The 22,982-nt window shown below is 37.2% G+C and overlaps 1 protein-coding gene across 3 annotated transcripts in view; it reads left to right on the top strand.

The window, feature by feature from the left end:
* nfat5b (nuclear factor of activated T cells 5b) overlaps positions 1-14,814 on the top strand; it is a 99,841-nt gene extending 85,027 nt beyond the window's left edge. For 2 of the 3 annotated variants that reach the window (XM_061882618.1, XM_061882634.1), the window contains 5 exons: positions 2,982-3,114; positions 3,664-3,729; positions 6,850-6,953; positions 7,067-8,756; positions 10,687-14,814. In XM_061882618.1, coding sequence (XP_061738602.1) covers positions 2,982-3,114; positions 3,664-3,729; positions 6,850-6,953; positions 7,067-8,756; positions 10,687-10,928 — 2,235 coding nt within the window. In that variant the 3' untranslated portion in view covers positions 10,929-14,814. The remainder of the gene's footprint in view (positions 1-2,981; positions 3,115-3,663; positions 3,730-6,849; positions 6,954-7,066; positions 8,757-10,686) is intronic. The other variant, XM_061882625.1, reaches the window with a different exon arrangement.
* Positions 14,815-22,982: the final 8,168 nt, after the last annotated feature.

The raw sequence follows: 22,982 nt of genomic DNA, 5'->3' as shown, positions 1-22,982 counted from the left end.
TATGTATGTGTGTGTGTATATATATGTATATACATATATATGTATGTATATATGTGTGTGTATATATATATGTGTGTGTGTATATATGTATGTATATACATATATATGTATGTATATATATATATATATATATATATATATATGTATGTATGGATGTATATGTATATATACAAGCATGTATGTATGTATGTATGTATACAAGTATGTATACAGTATATGTATGTATACATACATGTATATACGTATATATACATACATGTATATACATATATATATACATGTATGTACATACTAGGGCTGGAAATCTTTGAGTGTCCCACGATTCGATTCAATATCAATTATTGGGGTTGGTATTCGATTTTATATCGATTATTTATTTATTTTCGTTTCAACGTGATTCTCGATTCAAAAGCGCAATTTTTCCGATTCAAAACGATTCTGTATTCATCCAATACATAGGATTTCCGCAGGATCTACCCCAGTCTGCTGACATGCTAGCAGAGTAGTAGTTTTTTTTAATTGTAAAGGACAATGTTTTATCAACTGATTGCAATAATGTACATTTGTTTTAACTATTAAATAAACCAAAAATATGAGTAATTTTATCTTTGTGAAAACATTGGACACAGTGTGTTGTCAAGCTTATGAGATGCAATGCAAGCCACTGTGACACTATTGTTTTATTTTAATTTTTATAAATGTTTAATGATAATGTACTAAATGAGGGATTTTTAGTCACTGCTATGCTGAAATTATAACTACTATTGATACTGTTTTTGATAATATTCATTTTTGTTTCACTACTTTTGGTTTGTTCTGTGTCGTGTTTGTGTCTCCTCTCAATTGCTCTGTTTATTGCAGTTCTGAGTGTGGCTGGGTCAGGTTTGATTTTGGACTTGGATTGCATTGTTATGGTATTGCTGTGTTTTGGTTTGTTGGATTGATAAAAATAAAAAATGTAATTAAAATTTTTTTTTTTTTAATTAGAATCGATTCTGAATCGCACAACGTGAGAATCGCGAATCCTATTCGAATTTATTTTTTCCCACACTCCTAGTATATATGTATACATACATGTATGTATATATGTATTTACATATATACATGTATGTATATGCACGTATATATGTATATACGTATATATACATACATGTATATACGTATATATACATTTATGTATATATATGTATGTATGTATGTGTATATATGTATATGTATGTATGTTCATATATATATTTGTTTGGGGCGGCATGGCGTAGTGCAGTGGTCCCCAACCTTTTTGTATCCGCGGACCGGTCAACGCTTAATAATTTGTCCCGCGGCCCGGGTGGGGGGGATGTCCTTTTTTTTTTTTTTTTTTTTCTTTGTCTTGAAAAAGGGACGTTTTGGTCATGAAAAAGGGAGGTTTTTGTGGTTGGTGCACTAATTGTAAGTGTATATTGTGTTTTTTTATGTTGATTAAATAAAATAAAAAAATAAATAAAAAAACATTTTTTATTTATTTATTTTTTTTCAAATAAAAATTAATAAAAAAATTTGGCCCGGTGGTTGGGGACCACTGGCGTAGTGGGTAGAGCGGCCGTGCCAGAAACCTGAGGGTTGCAGGTTTGCTTCCCACCTATTGACATCCAAATCGCTGCCGTTGTGTCCTTGGGCAGGACACTTCACCCTTGCCCCCGGTGCCGCTCACACTGGTGAATGAATGATGAATGAATGATTGGTGGTGGTCGGAGGGGCCGTAGGCGCAAACTTGCAGCCACGCTTCCGTCAGTCTACCTCAGGGCAGCTGTGGCTACAGACGTAGCTTACCACCACCAGGTGTAAATGAATGATGGGTTCCAACTTCTCTGTGAGCGCTTTGAGTATCTAACAATAGAAAAGCGCGATATAAATCTAATCCATTATTATTATTATGATGTGTATATAGATGTATATAAGTATATATATATTTATACAAACACATATATGTATATATATATGTATATACATATGTATATATGTATGTACGTAAGTATGTATATGTATTTAGGTATATTTATATGTATTTTTATATGTGTATATATATGTATATTTATATAAACACATATGTATACATATGTATGTATGTGTGTATGTATTTATGTATATATGTATGTATATATATATGTATGTGTATTTATGTATATATATATATATATATATATATATATATATATATATATATATATATACAGTATATATATGTATTTATATATGTGTGTATGTATATGTATGTATATATGTGTGTAAATGTATGTATATACGTATATATGATGTACATACGTATATATGTATGTATATACGAATATATGTATGTATATACTGTAGATGTATGTATATATGTATGTATATACTGTAGATGTATGTATATATATGTATGTATATACATATATATGTATGTGTATGCGTATATATGAATGTGTATATGTATATGTGAATGTATATGCGTATATATGAATGTATATACTAATATATGAATCTATATATGTATGTATATATATAGATGTTTATATGTATATACGTATGTATATTTATATAAACACATATTTGTATGTGTGTGTATATATATATGTATATATATATATATATATATATATATATATATATATACATGTGTGTATATATATATATATGTGTGTGTATATATATATATATATATGTGTATATATATATATGTGTGTGTATATATATATATATATGTGTATATATATATATATATATATATATGTGTATATATATATATAAATATAAATATATATATATATATATATATATATATATATATATATATATATATACAACATTTTGATTGGTCACTCAAGACAGACAAATGCATTCTGTTGGAAATACTTTACAATTTGTGTTAAGATTGAAGTGTGTTGTGTTTGTCTGCACAAATATATTGCACAATTGAATGTATCCATGTGTTTTTTTCTTTGTCTGACTTCATATGACACCACAAGAACCATTTGATAGTGAAGGTTCCACCATACCAAAACCAAGACGTCACCTCTGCGGTGTGTGTGGGCATTTATGTGGTCACCAATGCTGGGAGATCCCACGACGTTCAGCCATTTACTTACAACCCACATTCAGGTTTGTTCGTGTCTGTAACATTTAAATTACAGTAACATGCAACATTGGAGATAGCAGTGTCCTCACACTATTTTATTGTATTTTGCATTGTTTGCCCTTGCTGTTCTGTTCAGAAAGGGTCATCTATCACAATTGATTGAGCAGGGACCATTTTTTTCAGCCTCCCTCCAATTGCAATATTTTGAAAGGAATATATATTTATTAAAAAAAGATAAATATATATACTACATATAAAGTACTGATGTGAGCCAATTACACATTCCATTTTTACTGTAACGCTGAAGTAATAATTGACCATTTACCTCGATCTTTTGTACAAATGAAAGAATCTTTAGTGTCCTTCAAATACACATACAGTATAGTACATGCTCTGCAGTGAGTAAACACTAACCCCTGGCCACCATTTTAGGAAATACGGGGACACATTTCTGACAGCACAGACAATGAGTCCAAAAATATAAAGACTGTTTCCTGCATTTTTGCAATATTTTTTCACTTGTTATACAGTTTAAGCTGACAAAATATATTTGTAATTTTCTTCTCTTGCAGCAAACACTGAAGTTTTTGTGAAGAAAGAGTTGTCCTCTCCAGTGAAGTGTTCCTTTGATGACAAAAGTAAAAAAAAATCTTATTATTACTGCGTATTGTAGCAAATTATATCAAAAAATGAGTGGTTTCTTTAAAAAGAACTGCACTTTTTTTTTTACTTCTGCCAATCATTCACAATCCCTTTGTGAGACAAGAACATGTTTTTTAATTTTTTGTGTTTTAAATGGTAACAAAAAAACTGCCAGCAAGAGGTGGCTAAAAATGCATGTAATAGGGATTGACCTATTTCACCCTCTAAAAACATGTTATACACATGCTGACATACTGTAAGTATACATGTAATGTAGTAACAAGAATTTTAATGATAACATGTACGTAATATTTACAGTATTTTGGTCATTTTAAGCATTTCGTCAGCGCATTGATTTCACAGAGCGCATAACAATAATCGCTATTTCCTACAACAACATAAACTATTTCTTATCATGGCAGACTTCTTGAGAGCCAACATACTACTTCGGTACGAAGGATGATCCAAAACCTTATACAATAAGCCATAATGTAGCACTTGTACTAAACAAAATACGAACATAAAAAAACCCCGTTTCCATATGAGTTGGGAAATTGTGTTAGATGTAAATATAAACGGAATACAAGGATTTGCAAATCCTTTTCAACCCATATTCAGTTGAATGCACTACAAAGACAAGATATTTGATGTTCAAACTCATAAACCTTATTTTTTATTGCAATTAATAATTAACTTAGAATTTCATGGCTGCAACACATGCCAAAGTAGTTGGGAAAGGGCATGTTCACCACTGTGTTACATCCCCTTTTCTTTTAACAACACTCAATAAACGTTTGGGAAATGAGGAAACTAATTGTTGAAGCTTTAAAAGTGCAATTCTTTCCCATTCTTGTTTTATGTAGGGCTTTAGTCGTTCAACAGTCCGGGGTCTCCGCTGTCGTATTTTACCCTTCATAATGCGCCACACATTTTCGATGGGAGACAGGTCTGGACTGTAGGCAGGCCAGGAAAGTACCCGCACTCTTTTACTATGAAACCGGCGTTCCTTGGTGTTGTTGATAAATGTGAAGTGTGAAGTGAATTATACTTATATAGCGCTTTTCTCTAGTGACTCAAAGCGCTTTACATAGTGAAACCCAATATCTAAGTTACATTTAAACCAGTGTGGGTGGCACTGGGAGCAGGTGGGTAAAGTGTCTTGCCCAAGGACACAACGGCAGTGACTTGGATGGCGTGCCAGCAACCCTCAAGTTGCTGGCACGGCCGCTCTACCAACCGAGCTATGGGTTTTGCTTTGCATAGCAGACTTTTAACTTGCACTTACAGATGTAGCAACCAACTGTAGTTACTGACAGTGGTTTTATGAAGTGTTCCTGAGCCCGTGTGGTGATATCATTTACACACTGATGTGTGTTTTTGATGCAGTACCGCCTGAGGGATCAACGGTCCGTAATATCATCGCTTATGTGCAGTGATTTTTCCAGATTCTCTGAACCTTTTGATGATTTTACGGACCGTAAATGGTAAAATTCCTAAATTCCTTGCAATAGGTCGTTGAGAAATGTTGTTCTAAAACTGTTCAACAATTTGCTTACAAATTGGTGACCCTCGCCCCATCTTTGTTTTTGAATTACTTAGCATTTCATGGAAGCTGCTTTTATACCCAATCATGGCACCCACCTGTTCTCAATTAGCCTGCACACCTGTGAGATGTTCCAAATAAGTGTTTGATGACAATTTCTCAACTTTATCAGTATTTATTGCCACCTTTCCCAACTTCTTTGTCACATGTTGCTGGCATCAAATTCTAAAGTTAATGATTATTTATAAAAAAATATTTTTTTATCAGTTTGAACATCAAATATGTTGTCTTTGTAGCATATTCAATTGAATATGGGTTGAAAATGATTTGCAAATCATTGTATTCCGTTTATATTTATATCTAACACAATTTCCCAACTCATACGGAAACGGGGTTTGTAATAAAATAGTCACTCACAAGCAGGGCTGTCCCACCCTAAACGCAGAACACGTGCTTTGTGTAGAGCCTCGCGAATCATGACGGGCTCGGTTTTTTGTGAAGAGGTGTACAGTGTGTAAACTGTCAATTAATGAATGACTTGGCCTGTGTAAGAAAATAATGACAGATTTCCCTACACTGTCCTTGTGGCTTTCTTGTGGAGCAATGCAATACTGCTTGTCTTAAAAAGTAGAAGGTTGTGGGTTAAAATCATGGTCAGAGTTAATATGTATATATTAATGTATATATACAAGTATATGTATACCTGCATATATATGTAAATGTGTGCATATATATGTATGTGTGTGCATATGTGTATATGTATATATATATATATATGTGTGTGTATACATGTATACGTATATATGTGTTTATACATGTATTTATAGACGTATATAAGTGTGCGTGTGTATACATACAGTTTATATGTGTGTATATATACAATATGTGTGTATACAGTATATATGTGTATGTATATACAATATATATGTGTGTGTGTATATATGTACAGTATGTGTATGTATATATGTGTATATGTATTTATGTGTGTATATATGTATGTATTTATGTGTGAATGTACTGTATATATGTGTTGTGTATCTATGTGTGTATGTATGTATGTATATAAATGTATATATGCACACATATATATATATATATATATATATATATATATATATATATATATATATACACACATACATATTTATATGTGTATATGTATGTATGCATTTTTTTTTTGCGGTTTTGGCGGTTTTTGAATGTTTTTTAGAGGGCTTTAGAGGCAATATAGGTCAAACCCTATCTGCTGCATTGTTCGCCGCCTTTTGCCCGCATTTTTTTAATGTTTACAATGCACACAAAAAAAGGAAGACGTGTGTTCATCTCACATAGTGATTGTTTATTAAATGCAAAATTCCCCCCAAAAAGTGCAGTTTTCTTTTAAAGCAAGGATATTAAAACATAACTTAAATACAAATTATGCAACAAAATAAGTATCTTATACTACAGTAACTCTTTGCAAAGTAAATGGGTAAAGGACATTAGGACAGCTAGGTCACCTATATTAATTGCTTGGTTTAGAAGAAAAAGATACAAATCGGTTTTATGTTCATCATCATATCGATTGTTGCAGTTCTAAATAGTGCCTTGATGCCTCCACTTCTGCCTCAAGTGAAGAAAGAAGAAGTCACTCCAATGGAGGTTACAAACAACCTTCAATCCTCTGGGGTGTTTAAGGTGATTTAACCTCGTTATATAATAAATACAGCATGAAAATGTGACCGATAATTAACACAATTTAAAATGTACTTGAAATGTTGTTGTTTTTTTCGTTCTCTTTGTTCTGCCAGCAGACTCAGGATCTCTGTCCAGTGCAGCAGAACTTAGACATGTCTACAGGCCATCAAAATAAGAACAGAGAATTTTCCAACACAATGGCACAGCCTGCTGGTGATTCTGGCAAAAGTCATGCCCAATTTTTTTCCAATACAGAGCCTTTAACTACAGTCCAGAAGCAGGAACTACTGCGAGAAGTTGGCTCACAGCAGTTCCTCAGAGAACATACCATTGGTCTTGGGCAAGAAACCCAAGTCAGTAGTTCTGGTTCTGTTGGAGGACTGTGTGGCGATCCACCACCGCAACAGCAGCAACTGTCCCTTTTCCCTTCAGATGGAGTAGCCCAGTTAGAAGAAGCTGTAAGACAACTTAACCCTCAAGGATTCTGTAGCAACAACTCAATGACCAACCAACAGCAACACATTCAGCACCAACAGATACAAAACCAACAAATTCAAAAGCAGCAGCAGCAAATTCAGCAGCAACAACAGCATATTCAGCAGCAACAGCAGGCTTTGGAGAACCTACAACACCGGATATTTCAGTCACAAATTCAGATACAGCACGTTAGCGTGGAGCAGCAGGGCTCCTCGCCAGGTGTCGTGACAAACCAAGGAGCTCTCTTCCAGCAGACGCAGCAGCAGCAGCAACAACAGTCAGCTCTCTATCAGCAAACCAATGAACTGCTTTCTATTCAGACTAACTTCCTTCAGCAGACACCCTCACAGCCCTCACCACCAACTTTCCACAGTACAAATCTTTTGGCCAAAGCACAAGATTCCCAAGGGGGTCTGTTTCTTAGCCAGAAAGCCTCCAACACTCAAGAGCAGGTGCAGGCCGCATGCTTCCAAAACACCAACACCATGGCAGTTCTACAGTCTCCAGTCCAGCAACCCCCACCCTCGAGTCTTTTCCTTCCCCAGTCATCTCTTTCATCTCAGCTTACAAACAGTAGCAGCCCGCAGCAGCAACTAGCCTTCCTCAATGCTCTGCAAACACCTGCACCTGAGCAGCAAACAGGATTTCAGAATCCCGCACAGATCTCTCCCATTCATCAAGGTGCGCCAATGGAGCAACAGCAGCCTTCCCAGACATCTCAACAGCAAGCTCTGTTTCAGAACATCACTCAGCATACAGCTGCAAACACACTGTCTGCAGGTCAACAGCAACAACCACAGGCCGGTCTACTATTCTGTAACAACCCTCTGTCCACCTCAGACCAGACTTCCAGCATCCTGTTCACCAATCAGGGGCAGATTCCTCCATTGACCACCAGCAGTGTAGTCTCCCCAGAGACACAGAACCCTTCATTGCTTTTCTCTCAAGCCCGTATAGTGACGGTAAACCAGCAGGACCGCTCGGAGCCTATGGCCTTAAGTAATCCCAATGAAACATGTCAGCAAGTGCTGTTTCAGGATCAGCAACCAATGCAGTTTGGGACAACCACAAGCAATAGGCAAGAGCAATCTGCGGGACTCTTCATGCCTCAACCAAACATTACCTCCCTGCAGAACGGACTGGCTGTTCAGGAACTCGCACAGTCAGCCATGTTTGGCTCACAGAATGGTGTGACAAACCTACAAACGACCACCTCTTCGCCTGTCCAGCAGCCGGGAACACTATTTCAGTCTACAGTCAGTGGAACCATCAGCCAGCCAAGCCAGCCTCAACAACCTGAACTCTTCCTTTTTGGCATTCCAAATGGTGAGAAATGTTAATAGTGTTAAAGCAAAAGTTACTCTTGTAGAAGTTGTGCTATCCATGAACTTATCTGGATAAAAATCAATTAAAGTTACTAAGGCTTTCTTCACTGATTTGAAATCCAATTCAAATCGTGTTACTATTGATTAGTCTTTGGGCGCTATGGTTTCTCAAATCTCCCTCAAGTGTGTCATAGATGTAGGGCTGCACAATAATGCACAATATTTTTATATCAAAATGGAAAACCTGATTATTAATCACAAGCATTCATTATGTCAGTTAGAACATAGTGTTTTTCACTGGTCGGCAACCTGAAGGTGGCGGGGTTTAACCTGACACCATCATTTAACTTGGAATTGTATACCCCAGTAGCACTCGGGCAGAGGGCTGGTACACTCTGGACAAATGGCCAGCTCATCGCAGGGCCAACACAGATAGACAGACAACAATTTGCACACACACATAGATCCAATTTAGCATTGCCAATCAACCACTCCCCAGATGCAAGTCTTTTCGAGGTGGGAGGAAACTGGAATACTCGGAGGAAACCCACACAGTCGCAGAAAAAACATGCAAACTCCACACAGAGCTCGAACCCAGGATATTAACAATCTGCTGTACAGACTGTAAATGAGATTATAGCGTAGTTGCTCATTTCAATCTGAAGTTCCCTATACCAGTCTGGCGGCACTGGGAGCAAGGTGGGTGAAGTATCCTGTCCAAGATAGATAGTACTTTATTGATTCCTTCAGGTAAAGATTGATTGATTGATTGATTGATTGATTGAGGTGAGTTCCTTCAGCAAGGACACAATGGCAGTGGCTAGAATGGCAGAACCTAGATTCAACCCAGGAACCCTCAAGTTTCTGTATGACTGCTCTACCATCTGAACCACGCTGTCAAAGACAAATCTGTTATTGTTCATTATTAGTGTTAACATTTTATCATCACATGATGCCTTTAGCTCTATTTATTCACTTGTGACGGATTTTTTGAGTTCATAAAAAACAGCCACGTTCCGCATGTGGCCTGTGCGTTAGTAATTGGACACCCCCAATCATACATTTGATCGTTTGTAGTGTGAAACAGGTCAATTAAATGACGAAAAATGTGCGTTATTTAGTGTAACGATTGTATTTACATGAGTCCTTCAATGCGCAATTACATTAATGCAATCCCTGGATCCATACGCTGCACAGCTGCAGTGGGTGCACAATTTCCAATGGGAGCAAGTCACACCGGCTTTGGCACATAACAGAAAAGTGTATCCAGTGTCCATTTAGCACAATTACTAACCGTTAATCCTGCTTGGCCTCTGAGGAGACAAGTAAAGCCGTGTGTTGTACAGGCGTCCACTCCTTTAATCTTTAATAACAGCTGTGCAGTCTTAAACACACACCGAAAACTCCACAAAAGTGAAACGTGGACTGGCTACAGCAGCCCAGGAGAAGTTTTATAACTCGGGCTGCAGAGGTGGTCAGCGTGGTCACTGAGCTTTGTGGCCCTTGCCCAATTGTGTGTGGTGTTGGGAAGAAGTCGTCTCATAGGGCTTCAAGGCAAGCGGCTGTTGCTTTTCTGCCACCACAACTGTAAATTTGCTTGATTGGATATGAATTGGAGCCTACATGTTAATATTGCCAACGATCAACCGCATTTTCATCATGATCGCCCAAATCGGTATTAATTGTGCAGCCCTGACTAGATCTGCTTCAAGGCCTCCTCCTGGGCATCAATGCAGGGAAAACCTCACCAGGCAGACGTCTAGTAGGTATGCAACATACATTTAGAGAAGCAGTATTGAAATGTTAGCTTTTAAAAACTAATTAAAAATACTTGGATGACTCACTCTACTTTATTTCGATATTAAGTCCAAAACATATTTTGATAGTGGTGTGTGTAGTCTGATTATCTTAATCTGTTCTCCACTTTGCAGAATGTGGTCCGCTGATGAATGCACCAGGAAACACACTGTCGGATCAGATCATAGCCATCAGCCAGTCCGGCCATAACCAAAGAGAAAGTGAGGCCCGAATTCAGTCGCTCTACAGCCAGTCGCTGTCACAGTCGGTGACGGGGCGGAGCAGCATGAATGCCTCACAGAATATGGAGAAGATTGATGACCTGCTGGTCAGCTGCTTGCAAGAGCCAGGCAGCAGCTTAACGCGTTCATACTAATCATACGTTTTATTGTTATATTATCAAACGTAAACGAGGAGTCAAACCTATTATGTGTATCAAGATGTATGGGAAGCTTTGTACATTTACCTGAGCAATGGAATGGTCTTCTAGCATTGGATTTGGTCTCCTTAGACATGAGAATTGGAAGAAACACTGATTGTTACGTATTATTTGCCTTGAGATGTCTCCTTGAAAACTTCTTAAAGTGAGCTAGATCTGAGTGAAATAGAAGTATTGCTTAATGAACTAATTGTGTTCTTGAATGTGTGTAGAAGTGCCCCTAAAATGCTCCAATGTACCCTGCATGTGTTCCTCTCCTTATTTCCCAGGAGTTGGAGTGCATGGCAGGAAAGACTAGTGTGACTGTAATGTGATAGTAGTGGGATTAGAAAATAGTACAGAAAGTTTACCAAGGGAAGGAATACAGGAGATGGGGAAATGAAATGGAGACTCTCTTATGCCATTATGTCATAACATATAGACTACTATTGACATATTGGTGTGTTTGGACCTGTGTTCCTCAAATGGTGGACCTGGAACCCCTGGGGGGTCGCAAGCAGCAGGGGAGGGTTTGATTATTTCTGTCTACACTCGGGTATTCATGTTAGAATGATACGCATACCTGCAGTAAGGTGGCAGCAATGCTCAATCTAATCAACAGGCTTCCTGTTCAATCTAGTAGAAGTTGTAAGTACACAGGAACAGGTGTACAGAGCTGGCAGAGGTAAAAATACGGACAACGTTTGGGACAAGGAAAAGTAGTTGTTAGCGGGATATTTAAACAATTTAACTTGCACTGTCTGTACAGACAAATAAATACCCGTTCCCCAGGGGGTTCATGAGAGAAAATACTGATCATTGAAAAGTACTGCTTTAAAGCATTATTTGATCTCCACATGGACCAAAATGTGTAAAAAAGTTTTACATAATTTTTAATCAGATCGACAATATTTTGTCACAGGGTTGCTTAAACTAACAATAATTTCTCCTCAAGGTTTTGTGGCATTCTTTTGTTAGCCGTATGACTAAATGTGACAGAAAGTAGCACTGACTTTAAGATAACTGAGGAATATTTAAAGCAAAACTTTCATTAGACTACATATACCAAACAAAACAGAATGTAAAATATTTAAATATTGTGTCATTTGTCCTTTGGAAGTGTCATATTGATTGAATCACTCTGCGTCAGGTACGCCTAACCTAGAATTTAATTCTAATGCTTCAAAAGCTTGCCTATGCCAGGAAGGAATGTTTTCTTGGCCGTTTCTGCTTACAAGATCTTGAGAACGTATGCTGTTTTGGCTTCAGGTGTTCCAAGCTGTCTTTAAAACTGAATGAATTACCTGAAATCAGATTCTCCCTACCAACGAGGGGCAGCCATTTTCTGGTCTTTATCACGATTGTGAAGTATACTGCAAGGAAATCAACAAAGCTAAGCCAAATAGTTTACGACTTGAGCTTTAGTCAGGAGGTGTAATTCCGGACAAAAGACTTCGAGTTGCAGTCCTCACGCTGCAGTAAGAGATAGAAGATCCCTTTAACATTTCCATATGTCCTTATGTCCGTACTCAAAAAATGCCTTTTAGACTTTTTTAATGCACGGCATCTAGTCAATGATAAACATTAATTTGTCAATATTTTACTTCAGTCATTGGAGTTGACGAAAATTGGCTTGCTTTGTATAAATCTTGAAGAAGGGCCAGTTTTATGGCTTCTAATTAGTTTTTTTTTCTACTGTGCCATTTATTATACATTATAAAAAAAACATCTCCCATCAAATAGCAAAGTACTCCTTTTTTTGTTTCTGGTATTTTATCGTGCTCCCTTATTAAAAAAAAAAATAGATGGAACGTTTCATATTTCTGTGAACAAGGGGCTGGTCTCTGACAAAATACTTAATACAGTGTCTCAAATGTCCTATTTGTGCTCAGTTTGTAAGAAATGCAATCAATCGCCTTAGGTAATGTAGATGTGTACCCTTGATTAATGTGATTCATGGCGTGCTGTGTTGGTTTGAGCACATCTGTTGTTCAGTGGGACGTTACTCCAGAAGGACACCTGACAGCTATGTATGTCGTTGGCACGCTTGAAAACTTGTGAAAATGAAGAACCAAGATTGCTACCTTTTAAATATTTATGATTGTATTTTGTTTGTTGCTATAGAACAGGGGTAGGGAACCTATGGCTGTAGAGCCAGATGTGGCTCTTTTGATGACTGCATCTGGCTCACAGATAAATATTAGCTGACATTGCTTACACGATAAGTAATGAATAATTCCGCTGGTAATCACAGTGTCAAAAATAACGTTCAAAATATAAAACATTTTCATGCATTTTAATCCATCCATCTGGTTTCTACCGCACCTGTTCAAGAAGTCGCATTCATGGTAAGAAGTATTTTATTTGATGTTGGTTAGCTTCATAATAACAATATTATTAAAAAAAATAAGAGACTTATTATACTCTAAAAATGTTGGTCTTACTTAAAAATGAACGCATTTAGTTGTATTCAGTCTTAAAAAAATATTATATGGCTCTCACTGAAATAATTTTTAAAATATTTGGCTTGTATGGCTCTCTCAGCCAAAAAGGTTCCCGACCCCTGCTATAGAACGATGTTTATTAAGGCATAAATGTTTTATTTGTGTGTCACTTTCTGTTTTTTTTATCTGTGACCAATGCTGATCACCTTTTAGTGTAACGGTTGCTATATGACAAAGAAAAGTGATTTTTTTTGGGGAAAATACAACACACGCATCCTTTTTGTACAAGTACATTCTGGTGATTTAGGTAATTGAATGTGGAACTTTTTTTTTTTCAAAGTTATTAACTGGAATTTTTGGCACTCCGATATCCTTTTAAAGAGAAACGTTCAGTATTATTTAGGCAGACGAATAGAGTACTCAATGTGATTGTACAGAATGGCGAACATCTGACTGATTTTAGAATACTTTAATACACACTGGGGAGGTGCGTACATTAACATGTGGATGAAATAATACACACACACACCTATTCCGTTACTTTCAAGAGAACAATATATTTATTTTTTACCATTACCAGTTAGTTGTCAAAGTATAAAACAAATATGCTTGTAGATATTGCATATGTGTGTGAAACAGACAGATTTGTATTGAGTTTGTTTAACACCCAACTTGCAAGCCGAGTAAATGTGCTAATAATTCTGTTATGATGGATGAATCCAATGTGTTGTGCAGTTTTTGTCTCGATCTAACCTATTTGTACTGAAGTATGCAGCGCATCAATGTCAAACCACATGGATGAACATATTTTCTGGAACTGCTATGCAGCGGATTTGTATACTGTAAATGTAGAAATTTTAGTTTTTGAAGATGTATTTTTCTATATAGCCGCTCACTTTTTAACATTACAGGCTGTAGCCAAAGTTTTCCATTCCATTCTGTCCTTTCCCTGGGAAATTTCCAACAAGTTTTTTATTGGATGGTGTAATAATCCCTTTTTGCTTGTATGTTTTATTGGGATGTTTGCATTTTATCTAGGCTTTGTTTTAGCGGAGCAGTGGTGCTTAATCTCTTTTGATTCCTCTAAGAACTTGAGGTAACCAAACTACGAAAAAAATCAGTACAAGCTAGATTCAATCATATTAAATTTTTAATTATGAGTGGGGCGTAATACCTGCATTTGTTCTGCGACAAACAATGTTCATTTTCTCTTCATTTTTTGACACACTTAAAGTTTCCCTACACAGGGGAAGCACTCCCCCAGTTTTAATCCAGTAAATAGATTTTGGTTTCAAACCATGTTAACAACTATCAAAAAATCTGTATGTTCACCCTTTGTTGAGGACATTTTTCTGTAAATGTATCTGATCTATATTAAACATGTATATGTTTATTATGAAGTTTTGTGGCCTTTATTTTATGTTTTGTATTGCGTTGGTGAAAAATATTGTGGTAAAAGTTTTGGATATTAATATCAAAAAAGAAAGCAGGTTTCTGGGAGCTCAGTGTTTGTTTTTTTCCTCATAATAAACATTCTATATCGCACTTTTAAAAAGGTACTCAAAGAAATTGAATGTATGCAAGTACAGTGCATCTGGAAAGTATAAACGCTTCACTTTTTTCCACACTGTATGTTAGACTTATTCCAAAATAGAATACATTTATTGTTGTCCTCAATATTCTCGAGACTATATCCTGTAATGACAAAACAAAAAAACATTTAAAAAAAAAAAAAAAAAGCTAAATGTATTAAAAATAACATTTAGATCAGTATTCACAGCCTTTGTGCAATACTTTGTTGATGTTCATTTGGCAACAATTACAGCCTCAGGTCTGTTTGAATATGATGCCACAAGCTTGGCACGCTTATCTTTGGGCAGTTTCGCTTATTCCTCTTTGCAGCAGCTCTCAAGCTACACCAGGTTGGATGGAAAGCATTGTTTTTCATCCAGGATGTTTCTGTACGTTGCTATGTTCATCTTTCTCTCTATCCATATTCATATTAGTCTCCCAGTTCTTGTCACTGAAAAACATTCCCACAGCATAATGCTGCCATCACCACGCTTCACTGTTGGGATGGCATTGGCTTGATGATGAGGGTGCCTGGTTTCCTCCAAACATAACACCTGGCATTCATGTCAAAGAGTTCAAGCTTTGTCTCATCACACCAGAGAACTTTGTTTCTCATGGTCAGAGTCCTTCATGTGCATGTCAGCAAAGTTTTACTAAGAAATGGCTTCCCTCTGGCTACTTTACCATACAGACCCGATTGGTGGTTTGCTGCAGAGACGGTTGTCTTTCTGGAAGGTTCTCGTCTCTCCACAGAGGAAGGCTGTAGCTCTGACAGAGTGACCATCGGGTTCTCGTTCACCTCTGACGAGACTAAGATCAATGCAGCAATGAACAGAGACTTCCTGGATGAAAACCAACACTTTCCATCCAATCTAAGGGAGTTTGAGAGATGCTGCAAAGAGGAAAAAGCAAAGAAGAATGGGCAAAACTGCCCAAAGATAGGTTTTCAAAAAGACTTGAGGCTATAATTGCTGCCAAAGGTGCATCAACAAAGTATTGAGCAAAGGCTGTAAATACTAATGTACATGTGATTTTTTTTTTACGAATTTGCAAATTATTTAAAAAAATAACGTTTTACGTTGGCAATATGGAGTATTGTCTGTATTAAGGTTGTATGTTATCGCGGTACTAATGAATCACAAAACGGTACTGTAGTCTGAAAACTATAAAAGCCATATATATTTTTCTACAGGCATGACGCCGGGTTGTCACATCGTGACATTGCTGGTTTTATGAGCAGAGAAGCATGTTCGGCAGCGCACAATCACAAAGTATTTACAAGTAGACACGGTGTGTAGACAGAAAAGGGACAATGGACGCATTTTGGCTTGAAAACTAACGATAAAGGTGAAACACTGAAACGCCCACAAGAAGAGGTGCTTTAAGACATGGCCAAATAGTTAGCGGCTGATGCCCATCCGCAATTGGGCAGTGTTTTAGCTACTTCTAAATCACTAATCCTCACTTCCATTGCAACAAATAAAGTGAGTTTCTTACAAGTATCATCCCTGCCGGAGGAGGAATATTTAAACTACACACTGGGAGGATACGATAGCTCACCGGCGTCACAATGTAAACAGATGCCATGTGTGGCTTTATACCTGACATCCACTGTAATGATACCAAGTATAGGAGCGTATCTAGTCAATACTACTATGATAACATCAATATCTTTTATCATCACAAAATTTTTATTAATAATATTTTTTTAAACTCAGGAAATACGTCCCTGGACACAAGAGTTTAAATCGTTGGTGTCAAACTCTGGCCCGCGGGCCAAATTTGGCCCGCCGTTTAATTTCATTTAGCCCTTGAGGCAATATCAAATTAACATTAGAGCTGGCCCGCCGGTAACACCGCATTCACGGCTAATACTCATACTTGCCAACCCTCCCGATTTTCCCGGGAGACTCCCGAAGTTTAGTCCCCTTCCTGAAAATCCCCCTGGGCAACCATTCTCCCAATTTCCACCCGGACAACAATATTGGGAGCGTGCCTTAAAGGCACTGCCTTTAGCGTTCTCTACAACATGCCGTCACGTCCTCTTTTCCTCCATATAAACAGCGTGCTGGCCAAGTCACATAATATATGTGGCTTTCACACACACATACTTGGTCAACAGCCATACAGGTCACACTGAGGGTGGCCGTATAAACAACTTTAACATTGTTACAAATATGCGGCACACTGTGAACCCACACTAAACAAGAATGACAAAACACATTTCGGGAGAACACCTGCACCGTAACACAACATAAACACAACAGAACAAATACCCAGAAGCCCTTGCAGCACTAACTCTACCGGAACGCTACAATATACACCCCCCGCGCACCTCATTTTTATTTTATTTTCGAATTTATTAGCCTGTGGAAAAAGTTAATGTTGATATTTACCTCAGAAAGCTGCACACAGAAAAGAGGCAATCATTTTTTTAATTACATTTTATTTAATATACCACTGATGTTTTTTTGTTTGTTTTTTGAAAGTTGATTTTGCACTATTACGTTATATAAGCTCTGCCTGTTGCATGGGAGGAAGACGGAGTACCCGGAGGGAACCCACGCAGTCACGGGGGGAACATGCAAACTCCACACAAAAATATCCCGAGCCCGGGATTGAACCCAGGACCTTTGTATGGGGAGGCAGATGCACTAACCCCCTGTTCCAACCATGCTGCCCTATTTAAGCCTTGCTTGTTCAATATTCATTGCAAATCTTGTTTGGATCCTTATGAAAAGGTTAATTTGTTCAACCTTGGCCCACGGCTTTGTTCAGTTTTACATTTTGGCCTACTCTGTATTTGAGTTTGACACACCTGGTTTAAATTATGATCAATGTATGATCCTGTAACTACTTGGTATCGGAATGATTGGGGACAGCGTGGCGAAGTTAGTAGAGTGGCCGTGCCAGCAATGTGAGGGTTACTGGTTCAATCCCCACCTTCTATCATCCTAATTACGTCCGTTGTGTCCTTGAGCAAGACACTACACCCTTGCTCCTGATGGCAGCTCCCGTCATCAGTGTGTGAATGGGGTCAATTTGGAAATACTGTCAAAGCGATTTGGGCTCCCTAAAAAGGGGTAGAAAAGCGCTATACAAGTACAACCATTTACCGTTTTGTTTTTTTATACCTAAATTTGTGATATCATCCAAAACTAATGTAAAGCATCCAAACAAGAGAAGAATAAGTGTTTATTACATTTTAACAGAAGTGTAGATGAAACATGTTGAAACTGAAAATAACCAGATATTAACAGTAAATGAACAAGTAGGTTAATAGTTCATTTTCTACCGCTTGTCCTTTTATAATTTTGACAAAATAATAGAATGAGAAATGACACAATATGTTACTGCATACATCAGCAGACTAATTAGAAGCCTTTGTTTGCTTACCGACTACTAAAAGACAATTTGTGCAGTATGTTCACTATTTTATTTAATGACAAAATTGTTCTTGGATTTAAATAAGAAATATATGTTTATAAACCGTAAGATTTTTTGTTAAAATAAAGCCAATAATGCCATTTTTGTGGTCCGCTTTATTTAGAAAAGTATCGAAACACATTTTGGTACCAAAATATTGGTAGCGAGACAACCCTATAGTTTGTATACACTTTGAGAACAAAAATGTATATATTTTATTTTTGGAATAAGGCTATAACATTAAAAAATTTGGAAAAAGTGAAGCGCTGTGAATACTTTCCAGATTCACTACATCAGAGCGCTGTTGTCTTGTCAAATAGTGGTGGCATATTTTTGATGGATTAGTGAATCAGGGTTACCCTGAATAGGCACGAAATAGGAGGGAACAGTTCATATAAATACATTATTAATGAATTTGCATCAAGAAAGGCCAGAAGTGTGAGTGTAACAGAAGCCAGCCAGTGTCTACGTTGCTAAAACCCCTGGACACTGGTTTGACAGAATGGGCTTTTAGCTCGCTGCTTAGCACACTCGTCTCCTTCAGGAGGATCCAGCTTCAAGTCCTGAGCGTAATGGCAGCAGGGACCCTCTCATCACCACTATGTCTCATTCCTTTGTTAAGGAACTATAAGGGATTGAATAATTTTGTCAATGAGATATTAAGAGAAATGACACTGTTTGGTATGTTACAAAATATAATGTTGTAATTCAAGTTGCATTTGTCTATTTAATGCATCTTTATTTGATATGATTATAAACAAAATACGGAATAAATGTCTAACTTGCTAAAAACATTGTGTGGGGGTTGAATAATTTTGATCACAACTGTATTTGGTCATTTCAAACAAGGAAGATCTCTGGCTCTCACAGACCTGTAACTTCTTCTTAAAGAAGCTCTTCTGTCCTCCACTCGTTACCTGTATTAATGGAACCTGTTTGAACTCGTTATCTGTATAAGAGACACTTGTCCACAGCCTCAAACAGTCAGACTCCAAACTCCACTATGGCCAAGACCAAAGAGCTGTCGAAGGACACCAGGGAAAGAATTGTAGACCTGCACCAGACTGGGAAGAGTGAATCTACAATAGCCAAGCAGCTTGGTGTGAAAAAATCAACTGTGGGAGCAATTATCAGAAAATGGAAGACATACAAGACCACTGATAATCTCCCTTGATTAAGGGCTCCACGCAAGATATCATCCCATGGCGTCAAAATAATCATGAGAACGGTGAACAAAAATCCCAGAACCACACGGGGGGACCTGTTGAATGACCTGCAAAGAGCTGGGACCAAAGTAACAAAGGTTACCATCAGTAACACACTACGCTGACAGGGAATCAAATCCTGCAGTGCCAGACGTGCCCCCCTGCTTAAGCCAGTGCATGTCCAGTCCTGTCTGAAGTTTGCCAGAGATCACATGGATGATACAGCAGAGGATTGGGAGAATGTCATGTGGTCAGATGAAACTAAAATATAACTTTTTGGTATAAACTCAACTTGTGGTGTTTGGAGGAAGAAGAATACTGAGTTGTATCCCAAGAACACCATACCTACTGTGAAACATGGGGGTGGAAACACCATGCTTTGGGGCTGTTTTTTCTGCTAAGGGGACCGGACGACTGATCCGTGTTAAGGAAAGAATGAATGGGGCCATGTATCATGAGATTTTGAGCCAAAACCTCCTTCCATCAGTGAGAGCTTTGAAGATGAAACGTGGCTGGGTCTTCCAGCATGACAATGATCCCAAACACACCGCGCAACGAAGGAGTGGCTCCGTAAGAAGCATTTGAAAGTCCTGGAGTGGCCTAGCCAGTCTCCAGACCTCAACCCCATAGAACATCTGTGGCGGGAGTTGAAAGTCTGTGTTGCTCAGTGACAGCACCAAAACATCACTGCTCTCGACCGCTGCATAGAGAAATGGGTCAAAATACCAGCTACTGTGTGTGCAAACCTGGTAAAGACCTATAGTAATCATTTGACCTCTGTTATTGCCAACAAAGGTCATATTACAAATATTGAGTTGAATTTTTGTTATTGACCAAATAATTACTTTCCACCATAATTTACAAATAAATTCTTTAAAATTCCTACAATGTGAATTCCTGGATTTTTTTTCACATTCTGTCTCTCACAGTTGAAGTGTACCTATGATGAAAATTACAGACCTCTGTCATCATTTTAAGTGGGAGAACTTGCACAATCGGTGGCTGACTAAATACTTTTTCCCCCACTGTATCTGTATATACTTATATATATATATATATGTGTGTGTGTGTGTAAATGGTTGTACTTGTATAGTGCTACCCCTTTTTAAGGAGCCCAAAGCGCTTTGACAGTATTTCCACATTCACCCACACATTCACACACTGATGCTGGGAGCTGCCATGCAAGGCGCTAATCAGGACCCACCAGGAGGAGGGTGTAGTGTCTTGCCCAAGGAAAACAACGGACATGACTAGATGGTAGAAGGTGGGGATTGAACCTGTAACCCTCAGATTGCTGGCACAGCCACTCTCCCAACTTCGCCACGCCGTCCCCATATACAAACCCTGTTTCCATATGACTTGGGAAATTGTGTTATATTTAAATATTAACGAAATACAATGATTTGCTAATTCTTTTCAACCCATATTCAGTTGAATGCACTACAAAGACAACATATTTGATGTTCAAACTCATAAACTTCATTTTTTTTTGCACGTAATAATTAACTTAGAAATTCATGGCTACAACACGTGACAAAGAAGTTGGGAAAGGGCATCACCTTTTATTTTAACAACACTCAATAAACGTTTGGGAACTGAAAAAACTAATTGTTGAAGCTTTGAAAGTGGAATTCTTTCCCATTCTTGTTTTATGTAGAGCTTCAGTCGTTCAACAGTCTCCGCTGTCGTATTTTAGTCTTCATAATGCACCGCACATTTTCGATGGGAGACAGGTCTGGACTGTAGGCAGGCCAGGAAAGTACCCGCACTTTTTTACTACAAAGCCACGCTCTTATAATACGTGGCTTGGCATTGTTTTGCTGAAATAAGCAGTGGCGTCCATGATAATTTTGCTTGGATGACAACATATGTTGCTCCAAAACCTGTAAGTATCTTTCAGTATTAATGGTGCCTTCACAGATGTGTAAGTTACCCATGCCTTGGGCACTAATACACCCCCATACCATCACACATGCTGGCTTTTGAACTTTGAACCTATAACAATCTTGATGGTTATTTTCTTCTTTGTTCCGGAGGACACCATGTCCACAGTTTCCAAATATAATTTGAAATGTGGACTCGTCAGACCACAGAACACTTTTACACTTTGCATCAGTCCATCTTAGATGAGCTCGGGCCCAGCGAAGCCGGCGGCGTTCCTGCGTGTTGTTGATAAATTGGATTCGCTTTGCATAGTAGAGTTTTAACTTGCACTTACAGATGTAGCAACCAACTGTGGTTACTGACAGTGGTTTTATGAAGTGTTCCTGAACCCATGTAGTAATATCCTTTACACACTGATGTCGGTTTTTGATGCAGTACCGCCTGAGAGATCAAAGGTCAGTAATATCATCGCTAACGTGCATTGATTTCTCCAGATTCTCTGAACCTTTTGATGATTTTACGGACCAATCAATCAATCAAAACCGTAGATGGTAAAATCCCTAAATTTCTTGCAATAGCTCTTTGAGAAATGTTGTTCTAAAACTGTTTGACAATTTGCTTACAAATTGGTGACCTCGTCCCATCTTTGTTTGTGAATTACTTAGCATTTCATGGAAGCTGCTTTTATACCCAATCATGGCACCCACCTGTTCCTAATTAGCCTGCACACCTGTGGGATGTTCCAAATAAGTCTTTGATGAGCATTCCTCAACTTTATCAGTATTTATTGCCACCTTTCTCAACTTCTTTGTCACGTGTTGCTGGCATCAAATTCTAAAGTTAATGATTATTTGCAAAAAAAAATGTTTATCAGTTTGAACATCAAATATGTTGTCTTTGTAGCATATTCAACTGAATATGGGTTGAAAATGATTGGCAAATCATTGTGTTACGTTTATATTTACATCTAATACAATTTCCCAACTCATATGGAAACAGGGTTTGTATGCATATATAAATGTATATGTAAATAAATGTATACATATGTATATATATATATATATATATGTATATATATACATGTATATACTTGTATATATACATTATCTATATATATATTTATATATACATGTCTATAGATATATATATATAATACATATATATATATGTGTATATATATATACACATGTATATATATATTTATATATACATGTTTATATGTATATATATATTAGTATATATAAATATGCTTATATATATTTATTTATACATACATGTATATATATATTTATATATACATGTATATATGTATATATATACATGTATATATGTATGTATATATACGTATACATGTATAAATAGAATATATATATACATGTATATATACATGTATATATATATATACATGTATTTTCTTGACTGTATATATATATATACAGTCAAGAAAATAAGTATCTGAACACCCTGCTATTTTGCAAGTT

The sequence above is a fragment of the Nerophis ophidion genome, linkage group LG02, assembly GCF_033978795.1.
Source record: "Nerophis ophidion isolate RoL-2023_Sa linkage group LG02, RoL_Noph_v1.0, whole genome shotgun sequence".
In the NCBI taxonomy this organism is placed as follows: domain Eukaryota; kingdom Metazoa; phylum Chordata; class Actinopteri; order Syngnathiformes; family Syngnathidae; genus Nerophis; species Nerophis ophidion.
The sequence above is the reverse complement of the archived record's forward strand: the minus strand, read 5'-3'. Positions and strand labels throughout refer to the sequence as shown.